The following is a 19,200-nucleotide window of genomic DNA, read 5'->3' as shown; positions in this document are numbered from 1 at the left end:
GAAGGAATTTTCCTGCAGGGCAGATTGGAAGAGGCCCTGGAAGTTTTTCGCCTTCCTCTGTAGCATGGGGCACGGGTCACTTGCTGGAGGATTCTCTGCTCCTTGAAGCCTTTAAACCATGATTTGAGGACTTCACTAGCTCATAGGTGAGAGGTTTTTCGCAGGAGTGGGTGGGTGAAATTCTGTGGCCTGCATTGTGCGGGAGGTCAGACTAGATGATCATAATGGTCCCTTCTGACCTTAGTATCTATGAATCTATGAAAACATCTGCTCAATGTGCCGTGGTAGTCCAAAAAATTAACACAACGTTAGGAGCCATTAGGAAAGGGACAGATAATAAGACAGAAAATATCATGATGCCACTATATAAATCCCTGATATGCCCACACCTTAAATACCGTGAGCAGTTCTGGTTGTCACATCTCTAAATAGAAATATTATAATTGGAAGCAGCACAGAGAGGGGCAATAAAAATGAATAGGGGAATGGAACAGTTTCCAAAAGAAGAGAGAATAATAAGACTGCGACTTTTCAACTTGGAAAAGAGACAACTAACAGAGGAAATGATGGCAGACTATAAAATCATGAATGGTGTGGAAAAAGTGAATAAGGAAGTGTTCATGTAACACGTGAACCAGGAGTCACCCAATGAAATTAATAGGCAGCAGGCTTAAAACAAACATAAGGAAGTACTACTTCACACAATACACAATCAACCTGTGGAACTCCTTTCCAGGAGATGATGTGAAGGCCAAAAGTACAACTGAGTTTAAAAAGAAGAATTAGATAAGTTCATTCAGGATAGGTCCATCAGTGGTTATTAGCTCAGATGGTCAGGGACGCAACCCCATGCTCTGGGTGTCCCCAAAATCTCTAACTGCTTGCAGCTGGGACTTGACTACAGGGGATAGATCACTTGATAAATTGCCTTTTTTGTTCATTCCTTCTGAAGCATCTGTCACTTGCCACTGTTGAAAGACAGGATACAAGGCTAGATATACCATTGGTCTGAGCCAGTATGGCTATTCTTATGTTCATATGCTATTTGGATAATTGGGAGTATACGGGATAATCTGACTACAATAATTTTTGCACCTTTCCAAATTATCTGCTCACCACTCTTTTAAATTGTTTGTTAAAATTATTATTTGTACTTTTGCTACTCAAGATCAATTCAAGTTCATGGTCTTTAGAATTTTACTATGATTTTGCCTGCTACAGCTGTGGCATCCACCACATCTTTTTGAAGACAACTGTCTGGTGCATGCTTTTTAACTGCGTATGTGATGTGCTTGAGCTCCAGATCCTCACTTTGCCGCTGCCTCTCAAAGGCTGACAGCATTTTTGCTTTTTCCAGAATGGCTCTGCTGGAATATTCCCAGAACACTATAAAACAAGGGTTCTAGATTTTTTCATAATTTGGGTCTCATCTTAATGTGTTTTCTCACAGACCACCACCAATTATGATTGTGTGGACTGCTTCCGAAAATGCATGTGTATATGGTTTTTTCCTTGAATTCAAGCTGGAAAATATAAATGTGGAAATAACATATGTAGACTTAAATCTCCCTTGTACAGTGAATCATATAATTAGAGATTAGTACTCCAGAAATTGATTTACTAGTTTGTGTGGAAAATAGAAAACCTTACACTAAAATACATTTATTTTTTTGCTTTGATAGGTGATACAATTAATGAACAGAGAAGAGCATCTAAAGATAAAAGTTCATTTCCTGAGACAGGACCTACATACAATCAACCTGTTCAGGTAAGAGAGACTACATTTCCTTAAGTGTCTTTGGTGACATTTCTTAGCAGAAGATTATTGAATAAACTGCTGCTATTCCAGAGATCTCTAAGGATATTAGGTAGTAGATTTTGGTCTGGCTTTGCAGACAAGGGCATAGATGTGATTGAATTTTTTAATCTAAATAAACTGAGGTCCTGCTGAGCGTCAAAGAAAAGTCAGTGTGGTAGAGAAACACAACTGTAATAGCGCTGTTGCATTCAAGCCTTTCTCTATCAATCTAAGGTTTCAGAGTAGCAGCCATGTTAGTCTGTATCCACAAAAAGAAAAGGAGTACTTGTGGCACCTTAGAGACTAACAAATTTATTTGAGCATAAGCTTTCGTGAGCTACAGCTCACTTCATTGTATGCATGCAGTGGAAAATACTCCTTTTCTTTCTATCAATCTAAGGTTCTTATATAGCCTGCATTAGCATAGCATCTGAGTGCTGCTTAATCTGAAATGTTTGTATCCTCACAAAGGAGTTGTAAAGTAGTAGTAGTCCAATTTACAGATGGAGAACTGAGGCACAGAGAAAGTGACTTGATCATGGTCACACATGAATTGCCAAAGTAGGGAATTGTACCTGAGTCTCCCAAATTCCAGGCTAACACCCAAACCATTGAACTATCTGTGACCAGGGGTGCCTGGGGCAGCCCTCACTGGAAATGCCAAGGGCAGGCTGCGAAAGGGAAAGCAGATACCCACCAGTTTTGGAAGTAACACTGAAGTTAAACTCCCCCAACCAGTCACAACTGCACTTCTGATCTCCCACACTGGTTATCAAGAAGCAAAAAAGAAATCACACAGCCCCCTTTACCCCCCATTGTATTTCAGTCTCTGGCTCCCAGTCAGCACCTAGATCCACTACGGTGAGAAGTTATTTTAAACTCTGTTCACATATACAAAATGTTCTTCTGATCCCAAAGGATCAGCCACATTACCAGGTCACTATAGGTTTGGATCTTACCCAAAATGCAACATTGTCAGCCAATTCTTTAGTGTCTAAAATTAAAGGTTTATTATAAAGAAAAAAGAAAGAACAAGAAGAGAGATGCTAAATGGTAAAGCAGTCACATACATACAAAAACTTCAAAGTCCATATATCTGGTTCCTAGCAGTACTGGTGAGTTTGCTGGCTCGAAAGTCCCTCTGGAACAAATCCACAGCTTGGATGGGTCATTCAGTCCTTTTTTCAGAGCTTCAGTTTGTAGCAAAGTTCCTCCAGATGTAAGAAGCAGGATTGAAGACAAAATGGAGAAGATGCAGCTGCCTTTTATAGTCTTTTGCCATGTGGCCTGTGCTTACTTTGTTTCAAACACAAGCTGTCCAACATATGGCTGGCTGTAAAGCCTTAGAGTTCTGTCCATAGGCATGCCCCTGCATGCCTTGCTGAGTCATAAGGTGTATCTGCCTTCTCTCAATGGGTCAGTTGTATAGTTGATGGTCCTCAGTGGGCCAGCAAGCAGGGTAGGCAGAGCTGATGGCCAAACTATCTGGGGGTGTCACCCAGAAGCATAGTACAAGTTTGAAATACAGACATACATACATATCTTTAACACATAATACAAAGGTGATACAAACACATAAATGAGATGATCATATCTGGCAAATTATAACATTTTTGCAGATACCTTACATGGCCTATCTGGCATAACTCATTACAATTTTAAAATATTGATATTCATAATATCCTCAAGTGTCCCCCAGATTCCATACAGCACCACACCATCCTCTTCTCTAAAACCAGAGAAGAAAGTTCTTCCTATAACTTTAAAAAGGAAAGCTCTTTTCTCCAAAATCCCTATTTCAGAAGACTTCCACACATGCAGCCATTGTCCTATCCACAAATTTGACAAGAACTCCCTTAATCCTACACCAGAGGGTTTGTAACTTTGAGCTAACTGAAACTTTCTAGTATTCTCAGTCTTCCAAATCACATGAAGGTCAAGGAGAAGGTGTTTTCTGTTAGAATGACAACATTCATTTTGGAGACTTAGATCTGGTTAGAGGTGGTCTCCCTTCACCCACTTAAAGGAAATATCATCTGGTATTCTTGACCGGAAGGAGTTGAGCCTTTGGTGACCAATAGGGTCTACTGGTCCATAGGGATGTGCTAGATTCATCCCTTGAACTAAATGTCCAAAGTGAAACCACTAGGAATTTTACAGCATCACACCAACAGTAGCGAATATATGGCTGACAAGGGCGAGGGATCCTGAATGAACCTTAGAGTCTGTCTCAGATGGCAGTGAGGATGATTCTGGGAGCACCCGGATCCCATGGTATGATAGCGTAAGATGTGAAAAGGGGATGCAATAGCAAGTTGCCTCCTAAAAGCTGCAGAAGACGGTATTGACAAAGCCATTAAAATGGAGGTACAGATAGGTCTAGCACCAAAAAAAAATTGACTTTGGATAAAAGGAGTAGACAGTGCCTAAATAATTGATGCCCTGGCATGACCCTCCAGTGCCCGGGAGACTGAGGCTAAGGCACTGAACACTGAGTGAAAAGCTGTGAGCTCCTGACTCAATAGACTGGCCTGAATGTTAACTTCTCCAGACCATCTGTACTAAGTGATAACACCCACCATGACCACCTGCAAGCTCACCATTGTAACTGAAGACTCCTACTTTTCAATGAGAGGGTCTTTTGTTGTCTGCGGCTTTGCAGATCCTAGAAAGTGCTATGCTAGAATTCACAGCAACGAAAGTCAGTACTGGTCCTTATGTCCAAAAACTTATTCTTAAGCATGGCAAATTTAAAGGAATAAATATTTCTCAGTCTTTAAAAGCAAAGTGTGATAAAATAAAATTTTATCTCTGTTTTGTAACTGCCATTGAATATCTGGGTCCTAGCTTCACCAGGCTGAAGCAACCATTTTTTGAATGGTTTCGATATCCCGACTCCACATGGTAGGTAAATGATTTAAAAAATAAATCATCCTACTAGATAGTGGACAGATTGACAATGTGCTAAACTACGTAAGTGTTAAGTGAGAAAGAAAAGAAGAATGTTTTGCATCAGTGGTACATCTAAAAGTTTATGTAAATACCACCAAATCCTCAACAAATGATAGTGCAAGTAAAGGTTTAACAAAGCTTTCACATTATATAGCCCTTGATGCAAATATTGTTTTCATTGTCCTAAATACCACAATGATAGAATGTGAGTTTTTCAAAACGAACTTAACAAAACAAACTCGCACCCACATATACAGCAAAGCACACTCCAGGACATTATGCATTATAAGTGAATGGCCCAAGTGTAGATGTTTTCCAGCCCTAGCTGGTTATATGGTACTGACTTGAAGATGGACCCAGAGCACCATGTATTTTATGAACCCAGTCACAGTGTGAACACTTGACAGCAACAGCAGGCAACACTAGCGAAGGACTAATCTAGTACAGCTTGGTATGATCAGTTTTTTATTTCAAACCTATTAGACATTATACATGGTATTAGGTATTGAAGATTTTTACTTGAATTTGAAATAAATTATTACGTCATAATAGTTCTGACTCTGTCTCAGACTGTTGGTAGCGGTGGAAATTTAATCTATACAATAGTGAAGACTAAACAAAATATTTAAGATCAAGTAAGGTTTACATAAGCAAAAATAATAAAATAAAAATGAGAAATTCTAGGACAGTAATCAAGAACAAGAAGAATGCAGAGAAATCTAACAGGTTTTTTTTTGTCAATCAAATTTGAAATCTTAGCCACATGTAGACAAGTAATCAGAAGATCTTTCTCACTAACTTTGTCAGCTGTGGAATATGAAAGTGTGTCAGTTGTCATTTTAGCTAACACATTAAGAATTGAATCGAGACCCCCAGAACCGAAAGCCTGAGCATCTACAGTTTAAGCTGAACAAATGAGCTCTATAGAGAAGAGCTGTAACAGACTCGTATCCTGTGTGATTGGTCATAAATTGTCAGCCCTTACCTGTTTTCCAGCTTGAAAAGGATGTTACTACTAATAATTAGATGGAGACCTAGCTAAGACTGTGATATTCTGTTCAGCATGCACTCCAGTATTGATTTTGAAAGGGAACAATTTAGGAAAGTTTAAAGATGGCTCTCTGGTAATGGTATGGTACAAGTTGTAAATATATGGTGTAATGAATTATGACGAGTTAAGTTAGGCATTGAAACAGAAGCAATTACAGATAAACAAGATGAACCTATCCATATGTCATGTTAATGCATTTGCACCCCAAAAATGTTGTACATGGTATGCACACAAGCACTTCAATTTTCCCCCTCAAAAATAAATGATGTTTTTTCTAAACATGAACCTACTCTGCATAGTCCCATAGTTTTAAATGTATGCAGTACCACAATGAAATGGCAGGTTTCAGAGTAACAGCCGTGTTAGTCTGTATTCGCAAAAAGAAAAGGAGTACTTGTGGCACCTTAGAGACTAACCAATTTATTTGAGCATAAGATTCCACAGTATGCATCCAATGAAGTGAGCTGTAGCTCACGAAAGCTTATGCTCAAATAAATTGGTTAGTCTCTAAGGTGCCACAAGTACTCCTTTACAATGAAATGGTTTTTTTTCCTTTTAACCATCATATATAAAATGTTTAGGAACAGCTATATAATTTAGCCTTGGAACTATTTCTCCTTCTGCTTTCTGTGTGGCATTAAACTAAGAGATGGGGGAAAGCCGATTGCTGCAGAGGCGCACGTGGATCAGCCAGAGACCTCTCTTAGAGGAGAGTCTGTTGATAGAGATTCTCTAGGTTTTAGTCAGGAGGAGAGGATGGAAGAGGATAAAGTATGGGCCAGATCAGACAAGAAACATTCACATAAAGAATTTGACACATCAGAAAAGGGAAGACAAATAAACAGTGACAAGTTTTTAAAGTGCTTGTACACAAATGCCAGAAGTCTAAATAATATGATGGGTGAACTAGAGTGCCTTGTGTTAAAGTAGGATATTGATATAATAGGGCTCACAGAAACCTGGTGGAGTGAGGACAATCAATGGGACACAGTCATTCCGGGATACAAAATATTATCGGAAAGACAGAACAGGTCGTGCGGAGATGGGGGTAGAGTGGCACTATATGTGAAAGAAAATGTAGACTCAAATGAAATAAAAATCTTAAATGAATCCACATGTTCCATAGAGTCTCTATGAATAGTAATTCCATGCTCTAATAAGAATATAACAGTAGAGATCTATTATCGACCGTCTGACCAGAACAGTGATAGTGACAATGAAATGCTAAGGGAGATTAGAGAGGCTATCAAAATAAAGAACTCAGTAATAGTGGGGGATTTCAATTATTTCAAGGATTTCACCTCAGGATGAAATGCAGAGACAAAATTTCTCGATACTTTAAAAGACTGCTTCTTGGAGCAGCTGTTACAGGAACCCACAAGGGGAGAGGCAACTCTCGATCTAGTCCTGAGTAGAGCACAGGATCTGGTCCAAGAGGTAACTATAACAGGACCGCTTGGAAATAGTGACCATAATATAGCAACATTTAACATTCTTGTGGTGGGAAGAACACCTCAACAGCCCAACACTGTGGCATTTAATTTCAGAAAGGAGAACTATGCAAAAATGAGGAGGTTAGTAAAGCAGAAATTAAAAGGTACAGTGACTAGAGTGAAATCTCTGCAAGCTGCATGGACACTTTTCAAAGACACCATAATAGAGGCTTAAATTAAAAAACACAGTAAAAGATCTAAAAAAGAGCCACCGTGACTTAACAACCATGTAAAAGAAGCAGAGAGAGATTAAAAGGCATCTTTTAAAAAGTGGAAGTCAAATCCTAATGAGGCAAATAGAAAGGAGCATAAACACTGCCAAATTAAATGTAAAAATGTAATAAGAAAAGCCAAAAAGGAGTTTGAAGAACAGCTAACCAAAATCTCAAAAGGTAATAACAAAATGTTTAAGTACATCAGAAGCAGGAAGCCTTCTAAATAACCAGTGGGGCCCCTGGACGATCGAGATACAAAAGGAGCACTTAAAGACAATAAAGTCATAGCAGAGAAACTAAATGAATTCTTTGCTTCAGTCTTCACGGCTGAGGATGTTAGGGAGATTCCAAACCTGAGCCGTCTTTTGTAGGTGACAAATCTGAGGAATTGTAACAGATTGAAGTGTCACTAGAGGTGGTTTTGGAATTAATTGAGAAACTTAACAGTAACAAGTTCACCTTTCAATGAATTCTTACTCCCTCTCTATTAAAACAATGGAATCTTACTTCCTGAGTGTACACATCTGCCCCTGGCTTGATTATTCTCTCTGCAATTTGCTCATTGGAATGTTCTTCATCTCCCTTTATGCTACAGATGCTATCTGTATGATCTATTGTGATGTATATAGTTTATCTGTGTATTTTAAGTGCACATTTTTATTTAGTTTGGCCATTGGAGGAAGAGGGAGTTGTCTTTAAACGAAAACATAGTCTGGCTCTTGTCAATGGTCAGAATGAAATCAAATAGAATGGTCCCATCTCAGGTTAGGATTCTCTGTGACAACTGACAAAGAAAAGCAGCGTATAAAACTGTATGTATTTGAAATGTCTGTTATCTTTTAACATAATTCCTACTAGACAAGGGTTGGACTCTATATACCTCATTGTTGGGCTCTATTCTGATCTCAGAGTCATGCAAATCATCTGAGCATGATGTTGGGAAAATTACCTTTAGCATGAAATTCATCCCTGTGAAGAAGGGCAGCCCGAGACCTATGCATCACTTTAGTTCCTAAATGGAACAACACATATTAAAGGTGAAATTCATCTTTTTTGCAGGGATCCCTCAAAACAGGGTTTAAGTGGAACTTATGTGCCAACAGTCACCACAGTATCTGAGTTTCTAGGTCAAATGCACAATGTTGTCACCATTGGAGAAGATTCAGTAAATTATGGCTGGGATGTGAGAAAACAGACCTTCCTGAAGTTTGACAATGGCTGACAACATAGCTCTTCATAAACTATGTAAAATGTACTTTTGATCTTGCATTGTTTCAAAGTGTTTTACGTGTTCAGAGGAAGAAAGGGAGAAGTTTCCAGAATTAAATATTGGATTTTACTTGGGGAGTAAATCTTTTATTTTATTTTTAAATATTAAGGCGTAGAGATGTTCAAAGTGTTTGTCACGTGGAAACATCATGTTGGGGGTGCCTAAATCATAACTGGCTACATGCATGCAAATTAAGATATGGAATTGGTGTCCATAAATTAGGCGCATGCAGATATTTGCACCCATGTTACTGAGTATTTGGCCATTCACCAAACAGTTTTTAAAACCTCAATATACTAAAACAAACACAAGAATAATGCACACATTTCAATTCCTATGGAAGGAAGATGGATAATTTTGGATATCAGTAAACTGGGATTCCAATCTTGCGGATATGTGTGTGTATGTGTGTGTGTGTGTGTTTGTGTTTTCGTTTGTAATTCAAGGAGAAATCACAAGGATATAAAAAAAAACACAATGAAACTATTAGGGCTGTCGATTAATCTCAGTTTTAATCACACTGTTAAGCAATAGAATACCAAATGAAAGTTATTAAGTACTTTTAGATGTTTTTCTACATTTTCAAATATATTGATTTAAATTACAATATAGAATGCAAAGTGTATAATGCTCACTTTATATTATTATTTTTATTACAAATATATGCACTCTAAAATGATAAAAGAAATAGTATTTTTCAATTCACCTCATACAAATACTGTAGTGCAATCTTTTTATCATGAAAGTGCAACTTGCAAATGTAAATTTTTTTTTTTGTTACATAACTGCACTCAAAAACAAAACAATTGTAAAACTTTAGAGCTTCCAAGTTCACCCAGTCCTACTTCTTGTTCAGCCAATCATGAAGACAAACAAGTTTGTTTACATTTACCGGACATAATGCTGCCTGCTTATTATTTACAATGTCGCCTGAAAGTGAGAACAGGCATTCACAGTGCACTTTTGTAGCTGGCACTGCAAGGTATTTACGTGCCAGATATGCTAAACATTCATATCCCCTTCGTGCTTTGGCCACCATTCTAGAGGACATGCTTCTATGATGATGACACTCACTAAAAAAATAATGCATGAATTAAATTTGTGACTGAACTCCTTGGAGGGAGAATTGTATGTCTCCTGCTGTTTTACCCACATTCTGCCATATATTTCATGTTATAGCAATCTCGTATGATGACCCAGCACACGTTTGTTTTAAGAAAATTTTCACTGCAGATTTGACAAAATGCAAAAAAGGTACCAGTGTGAGATTTCTAAAGGTAGCTACAGCACTTGACCCAAGGTTTAAGAATCTGAAGTGCCATCCAAAATCTGAGGACGAGGTATGGAGCATGCTTTCAGAGATCTTAAAAGAGCAATACTCAGATGCGGAAAGTATAGAACCCGAACCACCAAAAAGAAAATCAACCTTTTGCTGGTGGCATCTGACTCAGATGATGAAAATGAACATGTGTCGGGCCGCACTGCTCTGGATGTTATCGAGCAGCACCTGTCATCAGCATGGACGCATGTCTTCTGGAATGGTGGTTGAAGCATGAAGGGACATATGAATCTTTAGGGTATTTGGCACATACGTATCTTGTGACGCCGGTTACAACAGTGCCATGTGAACGTCTGGTCTCATTTTCAGGTGATATTATAAACAAGAAGTGGGCAACATCATCTCCGGTAAATGTAACCAACTTTGTTTGTCTGATCGATTGGTTGAAGTAGGACTGAGTCAACTTGTAGGCTCTAAAGTTTTACATTGTTTTCTTTTTGAATGGAAGTTGTTGTTTTTTACATAATTCTACATTTGTAAATTCAACTTTCATGATGAAGAGATTGCATTACAGTACTTGCAATGGAGGAATTGAAAAATACTGTTTTTTACAGTGCAAATGTTTATAATAAACAATAAATAAAAACCGCACTATACACTTAGTATTCTGTGTTGTAATTGAAATCAATATATTTGAAAATGTAAAAAACATCCAAAAATATTTAAATAAATGTATTCTGTTACTGTTTAACAGCGCAATTAATCGTGTGATTAATCGTGATTAATTGTTTTTAATCACTTGACAGCCCTAAAAACTATACAATTGTTGTATTTAACTTTGTACTGCAGATTGCCATCTTATATACTTAATGTGTTGTTAGTGAGAGACACAATATTACACAACTGGTTTACTCGTGCATTAATAGTAACACATGAATTCGAAGAATATTCTGCAAAGATATTGCAATTTATTTAAAGCTATTTGTCAGTTAAACCACAATGGGCATCAAATGGGCATCAAATATTTGTTGTGCATAATTGACCAGGAGTGTTCAGTTGTTTTAAAGGAATCAAAGCCTTATTTTCTCATTGCAAACTGGCTTTTATTTTTAAACACTATCTGATTTAGAATTTAAAATATGTGGACTTTTTAACTGGGGAACAGGGAAAACGGTGATCAAAAATAATTTTCATGTCATTTTCCATAGGTAACTTGCTTATTCAGACGTGAAACTATGAAAAGTTTGGTTCTTGAAGCAAATACCTTCTGAGTATTCTCCGTTAATTTTGTCTTTTTTGCTTTTCCTTCTCCTCTTAGATATTACTAGATTTGTTTCTCTGTGTGTGTCTTTCTAAATCATGAGGGAAACCAGCTGGGTGAGGTAATACCTTTTATTGGATCAGCTTCTGTTGGTGAAAGAGACAAGCTTTCGAGCTCCACAGAGCTATCCTTCAGATCTTGTTTCTCTCACTAACAGAGGTTGGTCCAACAAAAGATATTACCTAACCGCCACATCACTGTCAGATCCTGGGAACACTATGGTGCAACACTGCAAATTTTTAAATCATGTCAGTTAAATGATATGCACTTTACATAGTTCTTGCTTAACTTAATATAAAACTTAATTGCACAGTGCATAAGTGAGAGCTAAATAAAAACAACCATCTTGATAACTATTTTCTGTCCTTTTCAACATATCACAAGGAAACTTGTTTAGATTTCAGCAATTTCCAGTCTCCACTATTCTGAAGTGGTATAACACTATGTAAAATGCAGCCAGAGGAATTTCAAGTATACGGACATGACCCTGCAAGGTACTGAGCACTCTGGTTCCAATTCATCCTGTGTAGTCTCACTGAAGTCACTTCAGTGGGACTATTCACATACCTCAAGTTGAACACATTCCTAAATGCTGTGCTTTGGATAAGGGCCAGAGTTCTCAGAATTTTTCAGGACTGAACCTGTAAAATAATCTTTGCTTCTGAAACATGAAGCTTCTAGTTTAGTTGCAATATTACAGTGATAGGAAATACCATGGTTTTATCAGTTTTCACAGTACTTCAGTTTGTAGCTTTTGCATTTTTATTACACAATTTGTCAATATTCAGTCTTAACCTATTTTCATTAGGATTCTAAAATTAAGATTATAATGCATCCTAGCATCAGCATTGTTGTTAGACTATTTAGATACATTAATAGTATTTTGAAGCTTTGGTAATATTTTCCTTTAATTTCATGTAGTTCACCATTCCATTGGCAGGGAAAGGTAGTAAAATTATATTTTTTGCCCCTCTTTGACAACTATGTTAGTATATACTTGTGGAGAGTGATATAAAATATTATTTAACAGATGGTACGGTTGTGAATTAGATTTATAAAGATTACTCTCTGTCTGTGGTGTTGAGGACACCCTGGGGTTAAATTGATACAAGAAACAAAAGAGATATTTATAGTAATAACTTTGGTTCTTCGTATCTCCCCATTGTCATCTTGTAAAGCTGCTCATGTCTTGTTTGATATTGCACTTCTTATTGATGACCAATATGCCCTCTTTACCCAACAGATGTCATCACATTTAATGGGCAGAAGCTGTAGTAACAGTAATTGTATTAAAAGAAACTACTAAAAGTAATCTATGTTGGGTTTGTAATTTAAAGGAATTTTGCTTATTAATTGTATACTGTTTGTTCTGGTGATTCCACGTTCATGGGCCTCATACTCCCCTCAAATACTTAGTGGCTATTCCCCTGTGTCTGGAGAGCTTCTTGTATGTTTTTATGGGGGGGGGAGGGAATGACTCCCTCGGGATTGCTTAATCCCTAGTTATCCAATTTATGTTGTGTTAGACATTTTTAATTATTTACCTTTGTAAGATACTTATAATCATAATTATGGCTAGGTACCACAATTCATGTGGAAGACTACGGTATGGCTCAATGGAACTTCCTTGGAGTATTTGGTACAGCAGACTATGGAAATGGCAGAGACAAAAAGCCTCTCTGATCTGGAACAAGTGGAAAACTATCTGTCTGTCTAGTTTTGTGTGTCAAGTGCTTGTAATGCAATGTGCAACATTTCTGGGAACATATGCTATCACTAGGAAAACTTCTGCAAAACAAGACAGTATTATAAAAAACATATTTAGCTCAGCTCTGTGATCTTCCAGGATTCTGAGACTTCTGTAAACAGTGCTTGCTTATCTGGCTTAGTCACCAGATTTAGTTTCTGCTGGATATCATGAGACCCAAAAAGGACAAAGTGAGATTTTTGTTGTTAACGTCCATTTTATTTGGATCTTAGGAGTAATAGCAATGTTGTTTAAGTTGATAGACTTTCACATTTTCTTGAGCTGGTCAACTTTTTAATCATTTGTTTGACTTAAACTCAGAAGCTGGACAGTGCTATCATTCTCTCTCCTGTTTGTTTTTAGCAATGAGACTGGGCTGTCAGATTGCCTAAATGATATATCCAAGTTTGGCTGTCTGGATTATCTTTTTAATGAGTTAATGACAAAAACAAGAGCTATTGCCTGTAGGATCTAGGTGTCTCTAGATTCAGCCATTCAATTCTTAGCCTACTTTTTGGGAAGCTCTATTATACGAGTATGGATAAAGGATTATGTTCTCACCAATATATAAACATTCACATATTTGGGCAGCACCATCAGCCAGGACAGTGGAACAAGCCAGGACATCCAGAACAAAATCAATAAAGCCAGGAACATCTTCAGGAGCTTAAATACAGTCTGGAAATCATCAACGTACAAAACCAAACTCAAGATTTATCAGTGCTATGTACTTTCAACATTACTTTATAGTGCAGAATGTTGGGGAATAAGAAAGTATGACATGTCCAAACTATCTTCATTCCGTACAACCTGCCTCAGGAAAAATCCTCCGTATCTTTTGGCCCAGAACAATCTCAAACCAAGATCTATTAACACAGTGCAGCCAAGAGATATGAGCACCATCATTGCCAGGAGGCATTGGAGATGGATTGGCCATGTGCTTTGGATGGAAACTGATTCCATCACCAGAGTAGCAGTAAAATGGGCACCTGAAGGAAAGGGAAAACAAGGCTACTTGAAAACAATATGGCAAAGAGCTGTTGAAACTGAGCTGAAAAACCTGGGGCACAGCTGGGGAACCATAGAAAGACTTGCCAGAATCAGACAGGAGTGGAGGAGCTTCATCGCTGCCCTAAACACCAGAGGCATAATGGGAACATGATGATGATTATACAGCCTATTTCTATGGTTAGATCTTTAAGATGAAAGTCCTAGGCTGGACGTGCTGTAACGTTTTAATAATAGACATCTGTTCTGTTTAAATACGTTGTTTACCATCTGAGGACTACTGTCTGATGTCCTTCTTTGTTTTGCCCCATTGTAGACAACTGTAATGGCTTCTTTGCTACTACCCATACAAACACAATTAATTGACTTAAGATGGTAGAAAGTAGTGTGCTTGGATTCTGTCTGGTACAAGCATGATTGAGCATATAATGGAATTCTGTTTCTGGCTAGGTTACACTACTAGCTAGTCATATGCCATATTAACTTTTAGGGCTTCTCTTGACCTACAAAGTCCTTCAGAATGTTGGTCCAAATTGTCTATTCTTTGGTTATTCCTTTCACCACAAACTACATGCTGAAGTCATCTGCTATTAGAATGGGCTGAATTGGGCCTACCTGCTGCAGCTCAGTGAGCTAGTACTTTTCTTTGGATGGTATCATGTTGTGAATTGGAATCACAGCTTTCTTTTTAAAATTATAGGGCCTGATCATAAGATGCTGTAAATTGGCATATTGACATTGCCTTCAATGAAGCCTTGCTGATTTACACCAGCTGAGGATTTGTCCCGCTGTCTTTTTTTTTTTTTTTTGTATGGTGGTGAGAATAGCTTTCAAAATATGAGGCGAATGTAAACCAGTGCAGTCATGTGTCTGTCATTCTTCTACTATATCTTTGAGAGGTAAGAACTCATGTTTGTTCCTATGTAGTATTAACTATGAATCTTAATTATAATTTAAATATGTGCCTTATTACCTATTTTACTGTTGATCAAACTATGCAAGAAAGAGGGACATTCATATTATGAAGATCAACAAAATCTACTGACCAATGAATTGATCTTGGGAAAGTAAAACCATTTATTTTTTTCAGTCTGACATGGATGTTAGACTGCTTATTTCACTAGTAACAACACATGCTACACTGTTGCCTCAGTCAGTTAGCAACCCTTCTCTGAAGCTCCTTATGTAGTGATGTAAAGCATGCTACCATCCATTAAGTATTTTATGGGAAGCAACATAGTCTAAGAGAGAGGGCACCGGATTGGCAGTCAGGAGATCTGTGTTTGTATTTTGGTTTCATCACTGACCTGCTCTGTGTCCTTAGTGAGGTGAAGTGACTTGCCTATCTATAAAATGAAGATAATGACAATTCTCCTTTTTGCAAAGCTCTTGTGTTCTGCATAAATGTGAAATATTATTATTATTTATATCAAAATTTAAGATTCACTTGTTTATCCTTTGCTTCTAGTCATTTGATTGACTGCAGACTGTGTTAAACTTTTGGACTCTTTCCTGGAAGGGTCTTGAGCGCCCTTTATCTCGTTAGGTGATTTTATAAATTGAAAACTGTATAAAAAGGAAAAGAGAAGTATGTCAGAGAGAGACTGACACTAATTACTTCACCAGTGGTTATGCCACTGGACCTGTGAGACCGCTCCAGAGTTGATATGACGGGATAGGTTTGAGCCATAGGAGACTATTGGACTGCACTACTACTTAGAGGAGACAAGTGTGTTTTTTTTTATTGTTTTGGCTTGTACACTGTGTCTATCAACATATTTCTATGTGTATATATTAAACACACACAGTAATAATTAACCTGATAGGTAGCTGTCATCAAAGAGTGTTCAGTTCTCTGACAAAACAGGTATTGTGAAGGCTGAATTTGAACAGGGGAATAGATGTGCTAAAAATGATGAACAAAAGTTTTAGAATATTACATTCAAAGGTTCAAACATATCTTGCCCACTTCATTCCCAAGTGCATCCGCACAAATGACCCACTATGAATCTAAATAGTTATATAACTATGCAAATTACCGTGCATGCTTATTTGTAGTTATTGAGAACCCAAATTATTAATGTATAATTCTACAAATTTGATCCAGAATCTTCTCTTCCTTTTGCCACCTCTTTGGAAACTTCCAGTTAAATTAATCACCAAATAGAATTAATTCCTCATTATCAGTAGTTTCTTTTTTCTCCAAAATATGGATTGTAGTATTCCTCACTTTTGAGATGCAACCTAGTAGTGCTGGCTCACTGTCCTGCTACAGATCAGTCAGGTTGTTACCCATCCTGATTTTGTGAGTGAATCTTGAAAGTCCCCGCAAGGCTTTCCAAATGTTTCAACTGTCTTGAAATACCATACATGCTGTTACTGTCATCACAGCCTGATGTCATGATACAACATCGTGTTACAATGACCTTTGCAATATGACACATCTGCATATAATGGTGACTGAAAGACAACCCTAAACAGAAATTGAACAGAATCACAATGTTTACTTCAGTTTTCCCTCAACTGGCAGCAGAAGGAAGCAGCACTGCTCATTCCACTGCATTAGGAAGGAAAAGGCAATTTAGTGAGAACTTGACATGTTTCAATCCAAAACATCCATATGGTGTTGGTAAACCAGGAGTATGAGTTTTCTACTCTTGTATGCAGTCTATTGCTGTCAGAAACCCAGCCCAGCCAACATGCTGTTTCTTCAGCTCTGCCAGGAAAAAAGAAAAAGTTGATATGACTGTGTATCAGTCTACAGTCTGTCAAAAAGTCTTATAAGAACACCATCAAAGTTCTGAGTCTAGTCAGAGTTGTAAAGGACTTTGTATTGTGTGGAACTTTTCACACTTTAACACTTCTTTGTTAGATGAGGGAGTAATTTTCAAGTAACTTTTTGGTTTATTTTAATGACCACATTATTAGAAATTGAAAGCAAGATATTTTAATGTTTAATAAATATTGTATTTATATTTTCTGGATAAAATAAACGTCAGTGCCACAGGGGAAAAGGTGCTTCTGTTCTCTCTCCATGGTTCAGTAGCCTACATTTCAAATTAGAGAACCAGTAAGCTGAGAGAGATACCTATAGGATGAGCAACTGATTTATTCTAATCCTGTGTTCCTTAATTATTTCCAAAATCACCGTATTTGTACTCCTTTGGCTCCTAAGTCTAAATTGTAAAGCCTGTGAACAACGGTCTTTATATTGAAAATGTTTGTTGATTGTTAATCTTACAGTTTGGCTTCTGGGAGTCTGTCTGTTGCAGGTATGCTGTATTCTCCCTCTTTTTGCCTATACATAGGGTAGGGAGGAAATGGAACAGGTTTCTACCTGGTTGACTTGGCAATGTGTGAGCATTCTTTGTTTTATTTCATCTAAGTAGTCGCCCTGTGTATGTTTGCAATTAACTAGCAGCATGTGCCCTTTTCAGTTTACACAATGAGAATTCCTCCAATCCTTACTCACATTTGCTGTCTCATTGACTCCAGTGGGATTATGCACATGAGTAAGGGCTGCAAGATCAGGTCTCTATTTAGCAGGATACAGACTATATCTAGACAAATGTAAGCTTTTTGTTACATATGGCTTGCCACAGCACTCACTGGTCTTTACAGAATTGCTGATACCAGTTTAAAAGGATAGCTTTTTTGGTTGTTTTTCTACTCTTATTTAAAATGGATTTTTCTCTTCTGTGGTAGCTTTTTAGCATTGACTCTCTGGTCTCACTGATGAAAATCTCCCAACACACACACATACTCAAATTCTCTTTTATATATCTCCCCTCTGGTATTATTTTATAGTAATAGTCTTGAAAATAAATGCATTAGTGCCAAGTAAAATAATCAAAACGTTGTAGTCTCACACTATCTCATAAACATCCTGATTAGTTTGAAATAATGTGTATTTTTGATAAAGTAATGGCAGGCCGTGTTGTTTTATGACTCCTTCCTTCACAAGCAGAGCAAAAACAAAACAAAAAACCAACCCAACCCTCCCCTACCCCCAACATAGTATTGGTCTGTAGAATTCAGTTGCCAACAAAATTATGCTTGGCAATGGACTACAGGTCAGATTTTCAAAGGTATTTAGGTCCCTATAGATATTTCAAAAACATCTAGACACCTAACTCTCATTGATTTCAAAAAGTTTAATTTTCCTTTTGTCATATTCCAAAATGGCTGAAATGTTTGCTCAAACATCCAAAATATTCACCTTCAGACAGAAATCAAGCTTCGAAAATTTCATCCCTAAAGTTTAGTTCTGGAAAGTTATGAGCAAATGAAAACTGAGAGCTATAAAGAAAATATGTGAAAAATCTGAACAATGCCTTCAAATATTACAAGAAAGTAGAGTCATGTGCTTTGCTCAGAAATAATAACTGGCAGTTTTTTTTAATGCTTTTCACTTCAGCAAATATTTTGTATGTCTTGAATTGGAAAAAGTAGAAGCCTCAATGTGTGGGGGTTAATCTCTTACAGCTAATCAATAAAGGAATCTATAACTCCAGTCCTTAGATGGTTCTTGCAAGTTGTCTCTATTCAATACTAGCTCATGTGACACAGACTTAATCTCTAAGGAGTATCTTTGTGGTATCCTTAAGGTATAGCCTTTTAGGATTGAGGTTTGAAGGTGCTCAGATAATCAAATTTCAGAAGTGTCTAAGCCTGCAACCAGCCAACAGATGTCATGACAGCTCTATACCCTTGTATTTTGGATTTAAAACTGCTAAATGAAATCCTAGCTTAAAACATTTAGAAAAGCATCTCTCTATTCATGTTCCCTCTTCAGAGAACTATTTAATGATTTCCAGACTGACTAGAAGTATTGTCAGGAAAATGGCGTTATAGTAGGTAATCTTCTTTTCTAATAGAAAAAATATCTAAAGAAGGTCTGGAAAATTGGTTGTTTTTCTGATGTCACCATAAGATAACTAAGCTGCTTTTTCCTCCTTTTTGTCCTTTCTGAACATATTTAGTTTTCCTTGGAAACTTATTTTCATCCATAGTTCATAGACTGTTCAGTAAATATCTCTTGAGGAAGCCTTTCCTTGATTCAAAGG

The 19,200-nt window shown here is 37.3% G+C and overlaps 1 protein-coding gene across 1 annotated transcript in view; it reads left to right on the top strand.

The window, feature by feature from the left end:
• Positions 1-19,200, top strand: part of UMAD1 (UBAP1-MVB12-associated (UMA) domain containing 1) — a 135,188-nt gene that overhangs the window by 90,572 nt on the left and 25,416 nt on the right. Inside the window, exon 3 of the mRNA XM_073333866.1 lies at positions 1,683-1,768. Coding sequence (XP_073189967.1) covers positions 1,683-1,768 — 86 coding nt within the window. The remainder of the gene's footprint in view (positions 1-1,682; positions 1,769-19,200) is intronic.

Source organism: Lepidochelys kempii, chromosome 2 (assembly GCF_965140265.1).
Source record: "Lepidochelys kempii isolate rLepKem1 chromosome 2, rLepKem1.hap2, whole genome shotgun sequence".
Lineage (NCBI taxonomy): Eukaryota > Metazoa > Chordata > Testudines > Cheloniidae > Lepidochelys > Lepidochelys kempii.
This window is presented reverse-complemented; position numbering and strand designations above follow the sequence as displayed.